The following is a 20,712-nucleotide window of genomic DNA, read 5'->3' on the forward strand; positions in this document are numbered from 1 at the left end:
AACCACAATCAAGTCTCTGACCCAGGCCAAAATAGAACTGAAAAATTCTTAAGGTTAATGTCTGTATTTTTTATGGAGGTTGTAATACGGTGAACTGACTTTATTTGAAATGTTGCGGATAGCAAGAGCCGCCACCGAATTTTATTTTATCCAATTTTAGGAAAGGCTAAAAGAACAGGAAAAGACCTTTTAAAAAGATTTTGAGTTCGGGGGTAAGTTATACAAAGGGAAGGTGTAAGGCACCCTTTGCATCCATGGTTTTCCATGGGCTCTTAATTGCTTAGCTCACTTGTTTGCTTGTTTGAAAAGATTTTGAATAAGTTTGAATAAGAACTTTAGCTTGTAAATAAGCGTAGTCTTTTTGAAAAGTTTCTTTGAAAAGAAGTGGGAAAAGATTTTGAATTTGAATTTGAATTTGAAAAAGAGCAAGCAATTAATAGCAACTACCCTAAGTTTAGAAATTTGTTCTTTTAGCTTTTCAGGGGAAAAGGGTCTATCCATACCATGAGAGGGCAGGAAGTCTTTCAATTGGATGTTGAAGGGTCATCGAAATTATCGTTCGCCATAAGACTGTCTCATGCCATAAAGAGGGCAGGTAGTCTAAGGGAAGGATATAATAGTCATTTTTAGGCATCATGCGAGGATACCTTAGCAATTGGGACAATCATCTTTATAAGGCAACCTCGAGGGAGTTTCAATAACTTTGAAGGCAACGTTTGCTTTAGGTATCCTCGGAATCGAGGGACTTGACTATTTTTAGGCAACAAAATTAAGGCAACAAGGCAACAGTAATAAGGCAACAAGGCAACTAGAGGGATTACCCTAAAGGTGTGTGGGTGCAACAATCACGTGGTTAACTTCGATGATATTTATCTTGTAATTAGGTGATCTATACTAACCACGCAATTAAAATAAAATAAATGCAGAAATAAAATTTCCTACGCTATTACAATAAACACCTGTGGAAAAGATGAATAATAATTAGTTTTAAACATCTTTATCTTGAGCTTTGATCTCCCTCGAACCTTCGATTGACTCTGAACATCTGAGAACTTTGATTTTTCGAGGCAAATCATATTTTAGGCAAAGGCACAATAAAATTAAAATGTATTTAAAAAAGAAAGGAAATAGCAACTTAGCTTTGGGTTGAGCGTAGTCGGAGGATACTGGGGTAACCCTGAAAATCTGCACAAAAGAAAATAATTTTTAGTGTATGAATGATCTACAACCCTTAATTGATTAAATATCTATAAACCCTAAAAGAAAACTTATTGTGAGCAAAAGGGTTTATAAGGCTTAAAACGCGTTAGTGGATAACACCTACCAATAACAGTGATTAGTGATCATGATAAAAACGGGGTTTAAGGCATTAAATTAACCCAAAATAATTATCTAATTAATTAGTTTAAAGTATATATAAACATAATAATTTGTATTGCTAAAAACAAGAAGTCGAATTTCCGATTAAATAAATAATAAGTATGAAATTATTAAAAAAAAACTAATTTGTTAAAAACTAAATAAATAAAAAATAAAAAGTTATATTAAAAAAAAAAAGAAAAGTAATAAAGAAAATATTAAAAATAAAAATATAGAAAGAAAAATAGAAATAAAACTTAGTTGGGATCTAGTGTGAGAGCTTCATGATGGTCCATGGTGCAACTGCATGATCCTGTGCGTTGGATCTGGAACGTTGGAGATCTAATGGTGGAAAGATGAAGATGTATTGAGACTGCGTGAGGTCGCGCGTAAATGAATACATGAAAGATTTTTGTAAAAATTAATTGACGCCTGGGGGAATCAAACACACGAGCTGACGGTCCCAATTCCTCTCTTTGCCAACAAGTCCATGTGCGTTTGCTGTAATTGGATCAGACGAAGAAAAATAAATAAATAAATAAATAACTATTAAATGGAAAGTCAGAAAAGTTCAGAGTGGGACCCCCCTAGCGCGTTAACTGGCGTATCATCAAAAGAGAGAGAAAGGGAAATTCTGGGCCAGCCAATGGGACGATCGCACGCATGGTCAGCCCAGTCAGCGCCACTGTTCACCTCCTTCAACCTCATCACCTGCGACATTACCTGCGGAAATTACTGCAATATTTCCTGCGGATTTTGTTGCCATGCTGCCTTCATCAAACCTGCGTATCTGAAACACGAAGAACAACAACAACGAGCCATTCATGGGAACCCAGATTACCTAATTATGACCTCCTGAGTTCAATGGAGGAGTTGGTTTTGGCTGAAAACATTCCTAACCATGGATTCGAAGGAGTCGAAGCTTTTAACCTCAACCATGGCACACTGTCAATCCTGCATGAGAACTTGCAAACAATGGTTCAAAATTATCCTAAACATTATCATGAATAAATATATACGCATAAGATTAATCGAAAACGCATGAATCACGAGTTTGAGTTTATGAGAAACTTAGCAAACCGAAGGAGAGGAATGGAGGCGTTCTGTCCCATGGCTGGCTTCAAATACCACTTGTATATGCTCCTGGGATATTCAGAGGTACCATGTAATGATTAATTGGCATGGAAACCGGCTGAGAAAATTTTTTGGGCTTGCCCTAGTTTTGTGATTTTTTAAGGGTTTTGTGTGAGTTCTTGAGGCTGCCTCTTCCTCTTGTTTCCATCCTCTCTTTTCGTTCTAAATGATAGATTATATATAAGGACTAGGATTAGGTCAACAAGTTTAAGAAAAATCAATTGCTTTGATTGAGAAAATATTTGATTTGGAAATTGCATCCCAACTTTCTTTCTCGATCCAAATCTATTTCTATGCTTGCTTTCACGTGTTATTGGACCTTGGATGATGGTTTGAATCTGAATAAGTGAATAATAAATAATCCATGGAATATTCCTTCATTAAATTATAATTTTATTTGGTTTAAATTGATTTTAAGTGAATAAAATCAAAATAATTGAAATAAAATCATAAAATAATTTAAGATTGGATCATGGGCCATTTTTAAGCTTAGGATTTCGTGGGTAATCAAAAAGTTATGGCCCATTACTCAAGAACATGAAATTAGTCAATTAAAGCTTTATGCATTTTCTCAAATTTTGCCCAACTTTAACCATGTGTATATCTCTCAATTTTAACCCTATGGAGATGTTCTTGATATTTTTAGAAAGCTTAAGATGTCCTCTAAAACCTCCTTTTGGTTTCATCTCAATTGAGTTTACCATGTTCGAGTTATGAGCTTTGAGAAAAAATGACTTTTTGCGATCCTTTAGAAGGACCTGTAATGTTTTGGCTCATATCTCCCAAATGGTGCGTTTCTGGCCTTGGCTTGTGAGAGACAAATTTGTAGAGAATTCAATTTCCTTCAAAATGAGCTTGGGATGGGAAATTTGTGATGTTCCATGTGGAAGTTATGGCTGGTCAAAGTTGGGTTGACTTTCTCCTTAAAAACCCTAATTTAGAAACTTTTGAATTTGTTGATTTTTTATCTTTCCTTGATGAACCATGATCAATTCTTGATCAAATGGTGAATTATACTTCAAAATAAGAATGTTGACAAAAAATCAGGAGTTTTGACTGTACTTTGACCACAGTTGACTTTTAGGTCAAATTAGTCGACTGTTGACTTTCTGAGCAATTGAGTGATCAATCTTATGCCTCAGAGCTTGAAACTTGGCATGAGGACCCTTTGAAGCATATGATAGGCCATGGAATCCATTTGAGGTCTTAGAACTTGATTTTACTTTGAGAAATACAAAACCCTAGTTTGGAGGTTGTTGTTTAGGAGAGAGACTGCATGCTTCCTTCTTGTGTATTTTTGAGCATTTGAAAGTCAAATGGACTGAAATATGAATAAATATAATAGGCAAATTTTGGGGTATGACAGAGGTTAATGTTTGAATTTTATATGAAGGTTAAGTTTCGTACTTGTTTGATTTATATAACGCTTTAGACCTTCCTTATTCATTCTTCATTTTAGAAACTCTACTCATAATTCAAAATAGAGCTCATGAGCAAACTCCACTTCCATCTTTTTTCAAGATTTCTCACTACTTCTAATGCATTGTATTCAATCCTAGGACATCACTCATCCTCTACTCCCTTCCATTCAATCGAGGTTTCTAATTATGTAAGCTTTTTCATAATTTGGAAAGTTTTTCATTTCGTTCCTTTTTTTGGTTTGTAATGAATGTGTTACCTAAATAGGTTGTTTGTGGTTAATTAGCTTGCTGATAAAAGCATAGTGAATTGATTTCTAATGCAAGCATATAGATTTTTCAATTTTAGAGCGTAGGGATTTTGTCTGTTCGTGTGTTGCGTATGGAAGTTAACTTCCGAATTTTCCTAATATGCTTTGTTTGTTTAATTTTGCTTGTACTATCTCCCGATTTGAATTATTTGATTATGATATGATTTTACTGGTTTAATTAAAGGTAAAATTTATGACAACCAAGAGAGATTGAGGCATGGTAGAATGGCTAAGGATGCTTTCGTTCAGAGGGAAAAAACTAGATCCTCTCATCCATACATTGGTGCCACTTCATTAGATGTAGAAGTATCATCTTACAGAGTTCACGTGTCTCCGGCACCGTCTTTCTAGTGACATGAGTCCCATGTTGCTGTCCTAGAAGTCCAACCTTCTATTGTAGTTCCCTATGTTTATTGGGAGGCCATTAGACACCTCACTATTTTGTATGTATTCTTTTAAACATGTGTTATAAGATTTAAACATATATGAGATGGAGAGGTAAACTAAATTTTTATTTATTCTTTTAAACGTATGTTATAAGATTTGAACTTTTTGATGTTGTTGTATTTTTTACCGCACCGTGAGTCATTAAAATGTATCAACCACGGTAGGAAAATTGCAAAGCTGGCGCAACCTGGTGAAATATGGTTTCAAGATGTCATGCAACTATCTAGGCTGCAATATTAATGCATGATTAGATATAATTTTATTAACTATGGTTTGTTGTTTGCTTTTTTCTAGAGATGGCACTCAGAGACTTCTTCATTCCATCTTTTGACCAGTGAGATGTACGTCACACTTGATGATGTGTCATCCTTCTTGCATCTTTCAATCAGGGTAAGATTATTGAACTACTCCATACTCACTAGACTTGATGCATTGGAGATGATGGTGCAATATTTGGGAGATGAATTAGGTGATTCCCAACAATATAAAGATGACAGCAAGAAACATCTTATTTATAGTAATATATTTGAACCTGTACAGTTGCTAATATTTCATAACACTTGTGTTGTGTCGTTACTAATATTTCATTTGAACCATTTTAGGCATGAATCCTCCAGCAATTTCCACGTCTCTCCGATTGGGAATACATGGATTACTACGAGGAGGCTTTGCCAAGTGCTTGCTCCTTCATCTTTCTCATAAGGAATCAGGCAACCGAGTTATTCTGAATTTATCTTGATCGCATCGAGGTAGATGATATAAACTTCACATCATACATCGATCAATGTGATACACCCCTTTCAATGAGATATCCTTCTACTCTGGATGACTGGCTTATGGGTCATGACTGATGTATCCACATCTACCTGAGTTAGTCATTTGTTAGTTCGGGTATCTTCATGGTATTCATAGAGCCCCCACCTTTGATATTTCTCTCTCACTCCACTACAGAGATGTTAAAGAGATATTTGTAGAGTATCATTATCATTTAGTCCTAAAGGATGCACGTAGTGTGTCAACTCCTCAATCATGGAGTACTACATACGGCTACATCCAATGGTTTTTTAGAATGTCACATCCTTACATGACATCGGATGCAGAGGGAGAGCCACCTAGGCCAACTCATCGGGAGATATTGGAACAGAAGCAGGCTAGGGCTGACCATGTCTTTGATATATTGTCGATATATTAGTGTGTTGTGCCTATTGGGTGAACGGGCATAGAGAGAGGAAAGTTTCAGAAAGACACTCATGGGAGGACCACTATAGAGGCCATGATAGCTGAGGTGGTGCATGTCTTACAGTACATGAGGCGGAGGAGGAACTGGGGTCAGATGTGCCTGATAGTTGACTTTTTCTTTGTATGGTTAAATATATAAATCCCCCTGCAATGTTAGCGAATTCAAGTTTTAGCCCCTCGTAAAGTTTTTTTCCCACCCTGTCTTATGTTGATTCCATCATATATAACCCCCATTAGCCAGATGTCATGGAATCTTTGGAATTTTTTTTCAACTATACATAGGTGGCAATTATATTTACACATATAACATATTTGTTTAATTATTGGCTGATGACATAAGCCCTAAACAAATCATCACTTCTTTTATACCCCCCTTGCAAAATCAAAAATAGGGTTTACAAAGAGAACGAAGGGTTTGCGAAGAAGACGACTGAGTAGATGACGAAGACGACGACGGAGCCTACAATGTCCAAGGTATGTTGTATTTTTAAACTTCATCATTCTTAAATTGTAATACGGTACTTCTGTTATGCTTACTGATTAAGATATATGCACAAGATTTCGAACCTTTTACTATTACATTTCACCATGGGGGTGAATTTATTAGGGTTAATCCTGATGAAATTATTTACAGAGGGGGGTTGATTTGACTATAAATGGGCTTGCAGTTACTAACTGGATAATGGATAGTATTAGCAAGTTGGTGAGTGGGTGGGGGTATAAGAAAGGTACTTTTCGTTTAGGGACTAAAGTGTTAGAGATTCAAAAGGAATATATATTGATAAAAAAGGATGATGATGCATACGATTTTGCATCATTCTTTAGTGCAATGAATGTTGTTGTACATTTATTTGTGGAACATGATCTGGGAAGCTTGGATTCTGATGTTAAGGAACCTAACTGTGTCAATGAGGTCAATGAAGGGGATGAGTTAGAAGAGGAGATAGTTGAAGGCTTAGATGACAGTGAGGATGAGAGGGCTACTGCTCTTCATGATGGCTTTGAAGGAGATATCCCTGAAGGACTTAGTTTTACAGTGCCAATGAATGAAGATGTAAGTCTTAGTAGGCTTTTTGGTAGGCCCAATAAGAAAATGGATGGGGACGAATACCATAGTGATGAGTTAAATAGTAATGACCCGGATGATTCTTGTGATGAGGAAAGGCCCAAGTATGAAAGGTTTAGAAAAGAAAACCTCAACAAGGACTATAAGTTTAAGATGGGTATGGAATTTAATTCACTTGTGGAATTTAGGGAGGCTATTCGTGAGTGGTCAGTCCTCAATGGGAGAGAAATTACCTTTGTAAAAAATGAAAGTTATAGAGTTAGAGTCCAATGTAAAGCTAAATGTGGCTTTTTGGTCTTATGCTCTAAAGTGTCCCACAAACACACTTTTGCAATAAAAACACTTATGGATACCCACACATGTGCTAGGGTTTTGGATAACAAATCTGCCAACTCTAGGTGGGTGGCTAAACATGTGGTAAAGAGGTTGCAAAATTCTGATAATGTTAGGATAAGACATAATGCAAGATACCAGGAAAAATTTTGTTGTTGGGATTACTGTTGCAAAGGCATGGAAGGCAAAGTTAATAGCTAAGAAGGTGGTTGAAGGTGATATAGATAATCAGTATGCATCCATATGGAGGTATGCAACTGAACTAACAAGAGTTAATCTTGGTAACATTGTCAAGATCAATGTTGAAAGACCCATTCCTTCCATACAACCCAGGTTTGGATCCTTCTATTTTTGTTTTGATGGACGTAAGAAAGGATTTAATAATGGATGCAGACCCTTTGTGGGAGTTGATGTATGCCAATTGAAGACACAGTATGGTGGACAACTATTAGTTGTTGTGGGGAGAGATGCTAATGATCAATACTTTCCATGGGCTTTTGGAGTGGTTGAGATGAAACTAAGGAGAGCTGGAGGTGGTTCATACAACTATTGATGGAAGACATTGGTCAAGAGATGAGATATGTATTCATCTCTGAGTAACAGAAGGTATGGATATTCTTTACTGTTATTAATATTGTGATTTAGTTGTTATTATGTTGTAATTCTTTTTGTCTCTGCTGCAGGGATTAGTTGCTGTATTCGGGGAGATGTTTGACAGGATAGAACATAGATTGTGTCTCAGGCATCTATATGCCAATTTCAAGAAAAAATTTGGTGGTGGATCCCTCATTAGGGACCTGATGATGGGGGAAGCTAAAGCCACATACTATCAAGCATGGTCTTAGAAGATGAATGAATTGAAGAAGGTGGATCAAAATGCTTGGTCTTGGTTGATGGCAGTCCCCACAAAGAGTTGGTGTAAGCATGCCTTTACTTTTTACCCTAAATGCGATGTTTTGATGAACAAAATATCTGAATCCTTCAATGCTACAATACTAGTTACTAGGGACAAACCTATATTAACTATGTGTGAGTGGATAAGGAAATGTCTTATGAATAGGTTGTCTACATCTGCCACCAAACTAGAAAAGTGGAAACATAAATTCATGCCAATACCCAGAAGAAGGTTAGATAATGAGGTGTACAATAGTGCTCAGTGGTTGCCAACATGGTCCATATCTGAACAATTCCAAGTCACTCATAGTTACAACCACCAAGAGCTTATTATTGACATAGCTAAAAAGTCATGTAGCAGTAACTTCTAGGAGTTAGTGGGAATACCTTGTAGGCATGCAGTGGCAGATTTGAGTTATAGGAAGCAAAACCCATAAGACTTTGTTGATGAGTTTTACACCAGAGATAAATTTGCACTTTGTTATGGATTTTCAATAAGCCCTATCAATGGTCAGGATATGTAGCCAGAAGTGGAGATGGAACAAGTTTTACCACCCTCACACAAGAAAGGTCCAGGAAGGCCTAGGAAGGTAAAGATAAGAGAACTTGGAGAGGAAGGTGCAAGACAAAGAAGACATAAGGTTGAATACAAGTGCACAAAATGTGACAAGTCTGGTCATAATGCATTGACTTGCAAGTCATTGACACAAGATCCCAATGCTTTGAAAAGAAAGGTATAATGTTTTTGTAAATTTTTATCCAAATTCATAGTGTTGTACAATAATCTTACATGATATTATTTGTGCAGAGGAAAGTTAAAAAGACTGTTGAAGCTGAGAGTGCAGGGCATAATGATGGAGATAGTACAATGGATGATGCAGAAAACTCACTTCCTACTGATGGATAGAGTACAATAGTAACTGACTCTGAATTGCCCAATGATGTTCAGACTGAGACTGAAATAGCTGTACCAACTGTTATGAGTCAGACTACATCTACTGTGGCTAATTCCAATGCAACCAAGGAAACAAAAAGGAAAGAAGCCAGTTCTAAAAAGAAGACAGAGTGAAAGGATCAAGCTGAATTGGTTTAAGAAACCAATTACTGGCCCTGGGTCTAGTGAGCAGCCAATCACCATAGAAGATGTTGGAGAGAAGTCAGGTTCAAAAGACTTCAAACTAGGAGTGAAAACAAGGTTTTTGAAGACTTGGAAGACCAAGAAAATTATAGACTAATGTACTAAGTCTGCTGAAGTTGTTATCTTGTTTTAGACTTATGCACCAAGTGTGCTTTTTGTTATCTTGTTTTAGACATATGCACCAAGTGTGCCTTTTGTTATCTTGTTTAAGACTTATGCACCAAGTGTGCCTTTTGGTAACGATGTAACATTTTGTAACAGACATATGCACCATTTTGGTTATCTAACTTATTTCAACTATGCTGTCAAAAAATTATTTAAATCTTTTGTATTACAATTACCATTGAAATGGACATAAGTTAAACTTGAACTAAATGAATGTAACTTGAAAATGAAATCACACATAACAAAAAATTCCATTCATCAATAACAGACCAATTACAAACTTCAATTACCATTTAAAATTACAAACTTCAATAACAAACCAATTACCAACCATGACAAACCAAAAAGGTTTTACAAAATGATCACCTAACAACTACTTAAAATCATACAGAACTGCAAAAAACATCCATGACAGAACAATTGCAATCATCATCCAGAAATTCTTTATCCTTTCCAAAGCAACCTTTTTCTTCAATTTTTCCAGCTTCTTTGATCTATCCTCAACGTGACAATCGCAACATCTAGACGATGAAACTTCAGCCTCTCTAACCATGTCGTCCCAGAGAAACAATCCGCAACCATTCTGCAATTTTCCCCCAATATTATAACATCAATAATTGAAACCCTAAATCAGTAGAGGAATTACAATCTTGAATAAAACTCACCAAGGAATTTATGCATTTCCAGAATTTTCTGCTAGGATTTTCGAGAGTGTTAGATACCAACAACTTCATGGATTTGTTGCACTCACATCTTTGCAAACCCTTACTCGTTGATGAACACTTGCTTCCACCCATTGTTGTCTTCTTCGCAAGCCTTCTTCGTTGTCTTCACTCTTTCTTCGTTCTATACACCCTAATTTTGATTTTGCCCCAATTGTAACTACATATAACTTATGTCACCAGCCAATAATTAAACAAATATGCCATGTATGTAAATATAATTACCACTTGTGTATAGTTGTAAAAAAAAATCCAAAGATTCCATGACATCTGGCTCATGGGGGTATATATGATGGAATCAACATAAGATAGGGTGGAAAAAAAACTTTACGGGGGGCTAAAACCTGAATTCGCTAACATTGCAGGGGAATTTATATATTTAACCCTTCTTTGTATTATGATGATTTGTATTTTTATGAACAGTTATGATTTTTTATTTTGACTTAATATATGGTATTTTGATTGAATTATATAAGTGTGTGGGTTAATTGAATAACAATTATGTATACTTTGTATAAATGATTTAGAATATAAAAGTTATTAAAATATGTCAAACTTATAACAAATTTTATGCTGGTGATGAAAACTTATTGTCCTAAGGCTTAGTACGGAATTTAACTTATGTATTAATCACTGATAGTTGTAAAATAAACATATTATCATATTCATGAGTTTAAAATGTGTTCAAGGGTTAGTCCGGAACTTAACTTACAGACTCACTCTTCCATCAATATAAAGTTTAACTTCCGTACTATTTTTTTGACAAAATAAGGGTGGTTCACTCGTGAAATGTTTTGGTGTGTATGGAGGACTTCCGAAAGTTAACTTTTGTATTATTTCAGACATTTTCAAATTTTTTAAGACTCTCTAAGAGTGGGAAGAGCAATTCCCATTTGCATTCGTGGAGTGGCCCAAGCAAGGCAAAGCCCGGTTCTTCTAGCATGCTCGAGAAGCCACTCAATCATGGCCGTTCAATGCAACTATCCACCAATCATACTAAATTAAATCATCCACAAAACTTCTTTTTGTTAATAAAAACATATATCTCATATGTTTCATCTCAATTGAGCATACGAGATTCTAGTAGAAAATTATACAAAAAAAGTACTTACCATTTTGTTGATATACTGTTGTTTTCCTACACTGAGAAATTTAAGTTATAATGCAGTATGTATTCCATTCCATAAATCCATGGTAAGTCAAATTTCTTTACATCTTAGACAAGAATAACATTCATAGCTCTATAATGCCTTGACACTGAAAAACAAATTATATGCAAATGACAAGCGTTTATAAAGATCTAACATCAGTAAGAAATTAAGCAAAGAAATGAACCAAACTACTTTCCAAACAGTTTCCTGCGCCGAACCGATGACTTGCCTCGCAAGCCAGCAGCTTCACCAATCACAATATCATTCACCAAATCCTTGAATATCAATCTCTCAACATCCAACACAACTCCCGGTATTTCGCCGTTGAAATTTTCCCAGCATTCTGATCCATGAATCACATCTTCGCACAACAAACTCTTTAAACCGTCGTCCTCTTCATCGTCTTCTAGGCAGGTTTCAGTTTTCTTGGTCTGGACCTTTTCTATCTCGAAGCATAGTTCTTTGAGAAGCTTTTGGGAACTAAGGTTTTTCTTTGTGAGTTTGTTGGGCTGAAACCATGGTTCGGAAGAATAGCCTAGTTTGGCACCGAGGATTTCGTTCACTGAATCAAAGATGAGTTTTCGGTGGAATTTCTCGGTGTTTTGCTTTGAGAATGCGGATTTTTCGAAGGTGGTTTCTTCTTTTGAAAGCAAACTACTTGCTTTGGTTTGTTCCAAGACAAGGAATAACTCCGGGTTGATAGGATGACCCGACGAGTGTAGTTGAAATGTGAGAAATTCGGAACTCAGGTCTCTGAGTAAGAGACCGGAGGCTAGTAGTATTTCAGATATGTATCGGTGGTCTGGATTTGAGTTTTCGCATAGTGAAGCAATGTAATCGTTTCTAGCTTCGTCGTGGTTTGAGTTTAGCCGTCTAAGCTTCTGAACGAGATGATCTATGCTTTGTAATTTCTTGCGATTGATCTCTCCGGATCCCGTGCTGTTAAATGAAAGGCCTTCATCAGGCTTCCATTGATCTTTGACCTCATTGTCTTTGGAATCTTGATCATTACCTGCTGCAAAGTTTGATCCTATAATGAGATAAGTAAAATATAATAATTCTCAATTATTTTATTAGCTTATTTCCTAAAGTTCTTCAAGATAGCTTATGCACTAGTAAGAATGTACGAGATAGCTTGTAGAAACCGCTTATGAAATGTCCATAAGCGGTTTTTAACTTATTTTCTTAAGTTCTTCAAGATAGCTTATGAAAGCAGCTTATACTAAAACAGTTTGACTTTGCTTTATCTTTTGTTATAGAAATGGCTTAAATGTAAGCCATCATATGATAAGGGTATGCTATAAGTGCTTAATTAACTTGTTTATCCAAACATGGCCTTCTTCATTTGATGTTATTGGACCTAATATGAAAGAAGAAACTACCTTTTGGATTTTTAGGTATCTGCATTTCTGGCGACGCCACGTCGTCTGTGTACGGAGATCCATCAAGAACCGAGATAGGACTTGGATGTTCCAGGGCCTTAGTTGCGAGATCCTGCATAGTATCATCTTCATCCAACCTTGGAGTTGATTTCTACAACATTAGGTAAAAATAAAACAACATATTGTTAATCGATAAACGGAATATGCTATTGCTAAATATAGTAAGAAAAGTTTGATTCTTACTTTCTGAACTGTTTCTGAAACCAATTGCTTCATAGCTTTCAATGACGGACTTTGGCTGCCGTCTGTTACATTAGTCCGTAAACTACTAGTGACTTCAATATCTAATTTTGAGTCGACGGTCACGCCATCTGATGGAAGAGAAATTTCATCCCCTTGGTAAAAATTTCGAGAATCATTGCTTAGTTCACTCATTTGCTCTTCGCTATGCTGTGAGTTGACGACTTTGTCTTTGTGTCGTAATTTTCCACCCGGGGAAACTGATTCCGCTGCCTTTTTACCAGATTGTCTTCTTGACTTGTTTGCATCTGACGGTGAAGTAGGTATACGAGATCGCTTATCTAACTCCAACTTCTTCTGCTGCAATCTCGGACTCACGGAACCTGAATTCTTCACTGGACTTTGGTTATTTTCTCTTGGGAATTGTTGAGACCTTGATTGAGATTGTGGTGATCTAGTATTCTTGGTAATACTTGTTTTCTTTTCGGTGGAACTCGGAGAAGCGTCCCTGCGAATATTCTTCGGAGACTGATCTTTTAGAGGAGAAGATATGTTGTTTCTATTATGGGAAGCAGAAAAACCACCAATTGGAATAGTTGAAGAAGCCGAAAACTCGGATTTCTCAACAAGTTTTGCCGGTTTCATTATCACTATTGGAGAATCAAAAGCTCTTGCTGAGTCACTTCCCTTGATTGTAGATGATAGAGAATTGTTTCTCGGATTATTTGGTTGCTTTCCTGACCTCGAATTGTGATTTAGATTGGTAGCTTTCGGTTCATAGTCACCTCGACTTCCACCTGCGTTTGGAACTTGTTCGTCGTTTCGGCTCTCCAACAGACCCTTTTCTTGCATTGCTTCTAGTATCTGCTTTAGTGCTCTAAGATCTCTTCCCGATTGTTTGAATTCAAGGTCCTTTAATCTCTTCTCTATCTCGCTATAAACCGAAGGAAGTGATTCCGGTGTTCTTGCTTGAGCTTTTGCTATTTTTAAACTTGGCTTCGGAGAATTTCTATTTGAATCATGTTGCTTCCAAGGTGCTGGTTCAATCGGAAACTTTGAATTACTGACTGGTCTCATAACCACGTCAGGATTTTTCCGCCTTGGTGAAGTTGGATCTTTCGATGAGATTTTCGGAGATTTAGAAACACGGAGTGGTCTTATGAAACCATTGTTCGATGATCTTGGAATGTGACCGTTACTTTGCGCTGAGTAAGTTTCAGTTGAAGCTGATTGAGTATCGCCGGCCAAAGAGGAATCAGGTAATGCTTCCAAGCCCATTAGTTTTGCGACAACACTTGGTAGCCGATTCTGTATTGATGAAGACTGTTGTGGACTAGAGAATTTTTCATTGGAAGTGGAAGTGGCGCCGTAAGTGTTTCTCGAGCCGTGGTTAGGCTTCGAATCAGAGTTATAATTGCGCCACGAACCTTCCTTACTATCCAGTGAATGCCTTGGAAACTCTTTTATCTTCGGTGTCGATTTGATCGTCTCTCGAGATTCAAAAGATAAACGACTCATTTCTCTTCCGTCATAAGCCAACCAAGGAGCATCCTTCGAGACGGAATTCCAGTGTCCGTCTTTTACATCATGCGACGATCTCGGAAGTTCTTTCGTATTTTCTCCATAGTGCCAAGGTGCTTCTCGAAGCTTCGAAAGGACTCGGATCGACTCCCTTAGATCAATAGGCAAACTTTGCTTCTCGTCTATTTCAACTCCGTAAGATCTATCAACATATTTTGACTGCTGCAGAGGTCGCGGTGAATCCCTATGCTTCATGGCATGACCAGAAGATTGCTCTTTGGCTGTAGATTTTGAAGATGGCCCTCGAGGATCCCGATACATTGAATCCTTCACGACGTCACGTAGGTCAAGTGAGTGACGTCCGAAACGAGGAGAGATAGATGGTTGGTTCATAAATGTGTCCCTTGAAGGAGTTTCAAAGGAAGTCTCAACTTCAGCCTTAAAGTCCAAAGAGGACAAAGATGATGAACAAGACGAGAATGATGCTCTCGATGATTCTGTCGAAATTCTTCGCTTTTCATTCAAACCCGTGTTTAAGCTCGAATCCTGCAATAAATTAACCATACTTTATAAGCCAAATTTCAGCAATCGAAAGTATACGTACATAATAAAATCAGGAGAAAAACAGGTCAAATCATCTTGTCCCCTGTTTAAAACCTTATTCAATCATTTTCTCAAAAACAACTACGTAGCACCGACACTTCACATTCCAGGAGTGTCAAAAGTCCAAGACATGTCAGTGTCAGAAACCGAAATGACACCGACACATGTCCATTTTTCAAATTATTAGGTCCAGAGTCCGTGTCAGTTTTTCATAGATATAAAACGAGAGTAAAAACAAAGTTCATACGTTTGGGATTTGTCGATGTTGCAGACTATGATTGCTATCAGAATCTCTTTCCAAGCTTCCATCACTGTAATGCAAATTACCTGCGAAAAACACAAACATTAAAGTCAAACAATCTAACGAAACCGAAACATATCACCAGAGCCTAAAGCAATGAAAATCACACAAACCGACAATTTCATGGAGAACATCACCATACACAACATAACAAAATTCCAAATGAATTTACAGTAAGAAAAATACTAAAATCACAACATTCTTTTCAATGCAACTTAGATGCAATAAACAATTAACACTAATATGATATTAACACCTTCAATTAGTAAAATTAACAACTCAGATGGTAAAATTGAACATGTTACTAATTAGGGAAATACCAGAAGGAAGTCTCTTCTGTCGCGCCGTGAGTATCTGATGCCGGTCGAAAAGTTGAAAAATTCCAGTCATACAACCAATCTGCTTCTGCAGATCTTGGTTATCATCTGCTAAAGAATGCAGCAGCTTTGCAGCCATTGCAAGTCAACCCTTCAATTTCTCCTCAAAACTAAACTCAACCTCTCAAGTCTCAACCACCACAATCAAAATCAAAATCAACAACTACACCCTACACTACACCCTCTTCATCAAATAAATAAATAAATAAATAAGCACTTTTTTGATCTAAATTACTCTCAAAAGTCAAATCTACTCACACAACACTGAAATTTCCAAACCCCTTCTGAGTAAAGACAGTGATTCTTTTTCTACTGATAATATAGCAAAACAGAACCACAAAACCTCAAAGAACTCAAATGGAACAGTTTCAAGAGATATGAAGAAACACATAGAGAAAAATGCTTCAACAATTTCTAGAAGCACTTAAAAAATCACTCAAAGAAAAAACACCCTTTACATGAATCAAACTCCATCAAACTAAACACAGATTTGGGTTGTCAAAAACACATCAAAGATTAAAACTTTACAATGTTTCAAGCCTGAAACATTGTACAAAATCTTAGGGAAAAACCCAAAAAGCTTAATGACTGGTTTTTGAGAAAAGAAAAAAAAAACCTTGTTGGTTTCAGAAAAGAAACCAGACAATAGGGTGTGAGAAAATGGGTGGAGATAATACAAATAAGGAAGGGAGGGGAAAGAAACAAGGGTTGAAGAAAACACCAAAAGTGAAACCAATGTTGATGTAAAGAACAAAAATACAAGAAAGAAAGATATGTTAATGGAAGCTAAGGAAGGGAAAAGAAAGGGTCAATTTTTATTTAATTTTTTTTTGGTGGGGTGTGTCATAAAATTGTGCTAAACAATCTGGTTAGAGCTGTCAGAAAGATTTACTGTTTTTTTTTTATAGTTTTTCTTTTCTTTTTTCTTTTTGTTACTTAGTGTTTCTTCTTCTTCTTCTTTTTTTTAAGGCATATAGTTTTTTATCTAAAAAATAATAGAATTTTACATCTTACTAATAATATTAATATTAAAATAAATAAGTAAAATGTCTCATATTCAAATTCATATTTTTTATAAGATTTAAAACAAAAACATATATATATATATATATATATATATATATATATATATATATATATATATATATATATATTCAAACTCATAAACAATAACTTATAAAATGAACTCATATTTTTTATAAGATTTTTTACACTTAAATTGTATTAATTATTTTTTCAATACATATATTCAATTATGTAACATATTTTAGAATCTACGTTAAATATTTTTACATAAATATTTTTCTTTAAAAGATAAATTTATTAAATTATAGAAATAATCAACAAAATTAATATTTAAACTAACTTTTTAATTCTCCTAATTTATTCTAGATAATGTTATATTTAAAAATAAAGATAATACAAATTATTCTTAATTTCATTTTTATTAATAATATCTTTTTGTATTAATTTAAAAAAAATTATTAAATTATTAAAATAATAATATTGATCAGAACTATTTGGTTGATTTAAAAGATTAGTTTAAATTATTTTAAATATTCCAATGAGATGGTAAATATTTTTTAATTTAATTAAAAATTCAAAGTTAAAAATTCTATTAATTTCTCACGGTTTAAAAATTAGTTTCTCACATAAAAATATATAATTGATTAGTTTTGGTTTATTGAGATTGAAATTTGTTAGAATAAAGTTTTTTATTTTTTTATTTTGTGTTTATTGAGACTATGAAATTTAGTGGAATAAAGGTTTTTCTTTCATTATTTAAATTTTGATGGATTAGTTGATTATTTTTATTGGTGAGAAATATTTGTGTGGGTCATATAGTCCGGTGTCTCATAAGTCCATGATGATCCATGTGAGTTTGTGATATGTGATTTGTGTGTAGCTGTCTGCATGTGCATGTGACTTTGTCAGGACAGATAGGGTGTAATGTAATGTTTAATGTTTAGATAAATAATGGTGGGTGGAGCCATATAAACTAACTAACCATGTAGGGTTTGTTGAAGATTTAAGATTCATTATGAATCAATAAAGTTGATTTCTAATGTTAATTCATTTTGGTTTAAATTAATGTTTAATATAGTTTATGTTAAAAAAAGTAAAATAAATAAATTTTAAGTCAAATATATTAATGTTAGGTAAATAATGGTGGGTGGTACCTATAAAGATGTAACCGTGTGTATTTGATTATGGAACATTGAAGATTCATAATGAAGCCGTTTTACAAAAGAGTATATAAATTAGAAATGGCAAACTAGCTGTTTTACAAAAGAGTATATAAATTAGAGATGACAAATTGGCATATCCGTTACACGATAAACATTATATATTTTAAGATAAAAATTCTAAAATTTATATTAGTATTTGTACATGCAAAATCTTGAAGACAAAAAAAATAGAACATACATATTAAATGATAAACGTCTAACTGACTATTTTCGTTTTGCAAAAAGAAAAAAATGAAATGGAACAAGACGGATATCATGTAGGGTGTATATTTAAAAATTTGATCTGCATTACAAAAAAATAAGGACGCAACAAACCTGCGAACATTATACTATATATTTTAAGGTAAAATTTATAAAATTTATGTTCATTTTCGCACATGCAAAATCTTGAAAAAAATAAAATTGATCAGCGTATTAAAGGATGAACATCTAAAATTATAGTCAATCTAAAACAAACATGTTTGACGGGTCGGTTCCGTTTTATAATCCTAATATAAGTCAAATTAGGAATGAATAGAGTCTAAGTAGAGTAATAAATTCTCCTACAAAGTATAGCAAAAGGAGAAAAGTCTCCATTCCTTAACCTATTATACGGCTTTAACAACTCATAAAAATTGGACTTGAGGAGGCAGCATTATTGGAGGGTGTGATAAATGCCAAAATGGAACGGTTATTTAAAGAGAAAGAAATCCATTTAAATGGAAAATTAATGTAAGTTACTCCCCTTCATTATAATAAATGACTTATTTAATTATAAACAAATAGCTATTCTGATTGTGACAAGTGTGATACAATGTCATATTTGGCTGCCACTCACATGAAACAAATTAATCTCACTCACACTCAATTGGTCATTTTAGTTATGAAATCTAGGCGAGATGTTATCTTTTACAAAATTGTTGACTTGAGTATTTTGATCAAAATGTGTTTTAAGAGCAAAATGAAATAAAGAATAAATTTATATTTTTAGAAAATACAAAATTTGAAAAAATAAAATTGTATTTTCTCTCTTTAAGGAGGATTTTTTTGTTTTTCATATTCAAAATTTCAAAAAAATTGTTTTTATATTGATTTATATTAAATGAACTACGCATAACATTAGAGAAAGTTAGAATAAAATCTTGTATTATTTTTAATAATTCATTAGATTAAATGTGGAATACTTAGTATGTATATATACAATGTATGAAGTTAGTTATTCTAACTAACTATCCAAATCGTTTTTAATCAATTTTAGAAATAGTTATATCTTTTTTATTTATCATATAATAGTCTCCTACAAATTCATGATTGTTGAAGTGAGACAACTTTGACTTTGGTTATAAAGTCTTGAAACAAATTAGATGGCAAAGACTTTGTAAGAGCGTTTGATATTTTTGTCAATCCTGGAACATGGTGAATATGGAGTTTGCTTACTACTACTCTTTCACGAAAAAAGTGGGTGTCAAGCTTTGAGTGCTTGATCCTAGCATGTAGTTGTAAGAACAAAATTTGATTCTGCACCAGGCTTTATATTTTGATGATAACATTACATGATATTTTAGAGAATAATTTAGTACTCTAACGGTTTCCTTCTAGTGTGTAGTTTTTGCTAAAAGGTTCTGACTCTAAAGATAAGGTGTGTGACATTATTAGATTTTGAACTCAATGCACTCTGACTCTAGAAGAAACAAGTGGTGTTTACTGTTAGATTTTGGTTTGTTGGTTGCATTTTAGTAAAATAATAAGTTCAGCAAGATGTTGGACAAGATGTTGGACAATATGTCGTGACATGTTGCTACGACATTGCAGCCTGTGTTGTTTATATTTCTGGAAGATCTGTTTTTATTGTTCCAGAAGATTAGCAACGCATTGAAGATTGAATTCTTTGAAGATTTGGTTCAAAGCTGAAGAGATAACATAATATCTAATTTTCTTGATTGGATATCAAAATCTTTTGCCGTGCATTTGAAGATTTGATTACATATGATTTTATTTTATTTTATTTGTAAAAGGTTATAACCAAATTTAATATTCAAGCCCAAGCGTTGCATTGGCTTATAAAGGAAGGATTCTAAACCTAAAAAGATCACAAAACTAAGGAATAAGGAATAATATCTTTTAGGGTTTTGTTTGTTCTTTGTGTATGTCACTCATGTATCTTGTTTGATGTATAGAGTTTGACTGATTGTTCATTGTGATTCACTCATGAGCTTTTAAACAAGAGTGTAATATGTTTTATTGGAAGTGTGTTCTTCTGTCAATTGTTATTGTTGTCAATCACATGTGTGTGATTGTGGGAAGTGAGAGGGGGTTCTCATATCTAGGAGTGTCCTAGGTAGAAATTGCATAAGGTCGTGATTAGATGATAATATGTAAAGTAGGGTTGTCCAGCCTTAAACTAATTCTATCATACTAGATTTCCTTCCTGGCTTGGTAGCCCTAGAGTAGGTGAGTTGCACCGAAATAGGTTAACAATTAATTATGTCTTTTATCTTCTGCTATTTACTTCTGCATAATTTATTGGTTTGGTAAAAGTATTATGTCAGCAGATGATGTCTTAACATCTGTCTTGACATTCTGTTTTGGTGTTGGGACATCAGTCTTGACATCTATTTTAAGTGCCGAAATTTAAATTGGCATTAAAGGAGGCACCCTATTCTGTGTTGGGATAGCTCCAAGG

The 20,712-nt window shown here is 34.5% G+C and overlaps 1 protein-coding gene across 3 annotated transcripts; it reads right to left on the reverse strand.

Moving 5' to 3' along the window:
• Positions 1 to 11,367: 11,367 nt before the first annotated feature.
• LOC131638052 (protein LONGIFOLIA 2-like) lies at positions 11,368 to 16,599 on the reverse strand. Of its 3 annotated transcripts, none has more exons than XM_058908614.1 (5): positions 15,745 to 16,599; positions 15,371 to 15,450; positions 13,003 to 15,066; positions 12,760 to 12,910; positions 11,368 to 12,389 (listed from the first exon to the last, which is right to left on the reverse strand). In XM_058908614.1, exons 1-5 carry the CDS (start codon positions 15,878 to 15,880, stop codon positions 11,566 to 11,568), a joined length of 3,255 nt encoding a protein of 1,084 aa, XP_058764597.1. In that variant the 5' UTR covers positions 15,881 to 16,599; the 3' UTR covers positions 11,368 to 11,565. The 3 variants fall into 3 exon arrangements, with proteins under 3 accessions (XP_058764597.1, XP_058764596.1, XP_058764594.1); XM_058908613.1 differs by having other exon boundaries at positions 11,368 to 12,392; XM_058908611.1 differs by having other exon boundaries at positions 11,368 to 12,407.
• Positions 16,600 to 20,712: the final 4,113 nt, after the last annotated feature.

Source organism: Vicia villosa, unplaced genomic scaffold, assembly GCF_029867415.1.
Source record: "Vicia villosa cultivar HV-30 ecotype Madison, WI unplaced genomic scaffold, Vvil1.0 ctg.002156F_1_1, whole genome shotgun sequence".
NCBI classification, from domain to species: domain Eukaryota; kingdom Viridiplantae; phylum Streptophyta; class Magnoliopsida; order Fabales; family Fabaceae; genus Vicia; species Vicia villosa.